The sequence below is a fragment of the Hordeum vulgare genome, chromosome 5H (assembly GCF_904849725.1).
Source record: "Hordeum vulgare subsp. vulgare chromosome 5H, MorexV3_pseudomolecules_assembly, whole genome shotgun sequence".
In the NCBI taxonomy this organism is placed as follows: Eukaryota; Viridiplantae; Streptophyta; class Magnoliopsida; order Poales; family Poaceae; genus Hordeum; species Hordeum vulgare.
The window spans coordinates 38,781,250-38,784,049 of NC_058522.1; the positions used below are offsets into that span (position 1 = coordinate 38,781,250).

Here is a 2,800-nt window from a genome sequence, read left to right on the forward strand (position 1 = left end):
ATTCAGTTCATTTGCAAAGGTCAGTTTGCATTGCAAAATTCAGAGTTGGAATAACCTGTCTCTAAAGTCAGACCTGGAATAAATAGCAATTTGAATAAATGGGCAATACATTTGTCTTTCAATGATCATGACAACCCACTCAGATTTAGAAGTTATACTAGTAACTTAGCAGAAATAGTTTAAAACAATAAAAAAGAAATAAAAATAGTGACTTAGAATTGATAGTGACTAATGTAAAGCATAAGTAAATGCAAGCTGAATCAAACTGAATTCAGTACATTGCTTCTTGTAGTTTAAACTAAGCATGCTGGAATATTTCTTTATTTTCAGTTGAACTAAGTTTATACAAAAACTTCATGATTATACAGATTTTAGACACATTTTTGTTTATACAGAAACTTCATGAAGTTTATACAGTTGTCATTGTGGAGTTAAAAAAATTGTCATTCTCATACTCGTTTATACAGTTAATACAGTACATATGACAAGTGTCAATACACCATTTGATGATAACAGCAGGCTTGCTGTGAACATACATGAGCCATAACACAGCGAAGACAGAGCATGACACGGCCATACATGAGCCATACTGCAATTATTTACTGCAAAAAAATTAAGCATCAGCCGTACGGGAAACAAAGGTAGTATCATTAGCTTGACCATTTTCGAGATACGTACATACAGAGGAGCCAATTACAGTTTCTGTTACAAGGAGCAAAATTACAGAGGAGCAAATTAGCTACTACTCAGTACATGATACCATTGTAGGCCGAAAGAGGCAGGTTGAGCCAATCGTCCTTGTCTCCACCGTCACTGATCAGATCATCGCCATTGCTGATGTCGTCGAGCACATCGAACAAGTCTTGTGCTATCAAGTCGTCTCCTCGCTCGTCAACCACCAAGCCATCCAGTGACCTCGCATGCTCATGTTCGTGCTCATGTTGGCCTTCTTGTTCATCTTGGACGTGCAGTTCGCTGTTCTCTGGCAACTCTTCTGCGTCGGCATCAAACCAGCTCAACAGGTCGCTCATGTCGACCTCTTGCGGCTGCGACTCCAGCCTGCTGGCCAGCTCGTCTTCGCTAGCTTCTTCTTGGATCGTGCTCTGGTGGCCTCCTTGTTGGATGGTGCTCTGGTCAGCTGCCACTTCAAGATCGGTCTCCAATGACCTCGCGAAGTCGTCCATGTCCTTTGTCAGCGAGTGATTTGATTTACGAGTGTTCATCGTCGCGTGGTGCTGAGGCGGCGGCGCCGACAGGAAAGCCGGTGGGTGCGAAGACGGTCGCTTCATAGAGTTACACCCATCGATGGCTTGTCGAACTGCCGCGTTGACAGCCGACAGTGCTGCGGATGCGGGGACAGCAGCGCGGATCCGCTTGGGGCGCGGTGGCTCGGCGATGGGATGCGCCGGCCGCTTGGGCGCTTGCTGCGTGGACGTGGTGGTCACCGCGACGCGACGTTTATCAAGGGCACGCGGCACTGGCTTCTGGATCGTTGCTTCTTGCAGACGCGGCGGCGCTGGCTTGTGGAACACCTGCGGCTGCCTTGCTTCTTGCGGACGCGGCGGCGCTGGCCTCTGGATCACGTGCGATTGCCGTGGTTCTTGTGGTGGTCGAGGCGTTTGCTGCTGCACGGCCATCGTGGCATGTGCTCCGGCAACTCCACTTCCAGCAAGAAGACGATCCCCTGCTTCAGATTGCTGGAGCGTGACGGACCCCGGCTTCAAACCAGGCGAGACGTAGACCTTGCAGAGGACGCACTCCTCCCCGTCGACGACGGCGAACTGGTCCAGGCCGCAGATGTGGTATTCCTCCATCAACCAATCCGACTCTCTGCTCTCGTCCTTGTACGAGTAGCGAAGGTTCTCGCGGAAGCCGATCTTCTCGCCGGCGTTGTTCTCGATCACCTTCTTGCCGTTCGAAGTCCAGCCGCCGGCGCCGGCGGTGCGCGAGATCTTGTGGCCGCGCCCGGCTTTCTGCCGCTTGCACGTCGTGAAGAAGAAGCGCTCATGGGTTCCGGGAAGCCGAGGGAACGCTGCCGCGAGGTCCTTGGGCTCCGATCCGTAAACCCTCGCCTCGTGGATGAGGCCGGCTGTGTCCGGCAGCGGCTGGCCGAGGACCCGGCGCCGGAGGTAGAAGTCGACGGCGTCCTTGGGCGTAGGGTTGAACTTCATGCCGACGCGGAGCGCAGCGTGGGTGGCGGCGGCTGTGGCCATGGTAGGAGGTTGGTCGTAGAGCTAGCAGGAGCAGGTTGGTGGCTTTGGCCCCTGCTGGGTAAATTGCGTACTGTATTTATTTACAGATGCATGCATGGATCGCCTTCATCACGTAGTAGCTTGATCCGATTCGTGTACGGATTGGAGTCCGGCGCCATTCCGTAGCCTGGTTGTGTAGTTCGGTTTTTTTATACAAGCACCTAAATGCACATCATGTCATGATCCACGAAAAAAAAGGTCGATCTATTTGTATTGTAAATCTCGTGCAACTCATGTGTTCTGGTTAGGTCGTTCTGTTCTGTATTGCGCTTTGCTTCTTTCATCATGACCAATTGTTTAACCCGGGAGCTCCTACCTGTCACACTTTATCGCAGGTTGTCGTTCGCATGCACAGGGGACGTATGACTGGGCCGGTCCGATCAAGAACTGGTTCTGGTCATTATATTCTGTAGTGCGCTTCCCTCCTTTCGTTACGACTAGTTGTTCGACCGGGGAGCTCCTACCTGTTGCTCTTCGTGACAAGTTGTCGCTCGCACGCACGGAGGATGTAAGATTGGACCGGCCCGATAAAGAACTGTAGCTCAAAA

At 51.1% G+C, this 2,800-nt stretch overlaps 1 protein-coding gene across 1 annotated transcript; it reads right to left on the bottom strand.

Annotated features, from left to right (window-relative positions):
- Window positions 1-746: 746 nt before the first annotated feature.
- On the bottom strand, window positions 747-2,213 carry LOC123399439. The gene is made up of 2 exons (XM_045093850.1): window positions 1,518-2,213; window positions 747-1,481 (listed from the first exon to the last, which is right to left on the bottom strand). The coding sequence occupies exons 1-2, from the start codon at window positions 2,211-2,213 to the stop codon at window positions 747-749; spliced, it is 1,431 nt and encodes a 476-aa protein (XP_044949785.1).
- Window positions 2,214-2,800: the final 587 nt, after the last annotated feature.

Excerpts from the sequence above, each read along its gene's own strand:
- LOC123399439 (XM_045093850.1), bottom strand. The coding sequence starts at position 2,213 with ATGGCCACAGCCGCCGCCACCCACGCTGCGCTCCGCGTCGGCATGAAG. Across the intron at positions 1,482-1,517 it reads CGCAGGTGTTCCACAAGCCA|CCAGTGCCGCGTGCCCTTGA; the intron begins GCGCCGCCGCGT and ends ACGATCCAGAAG.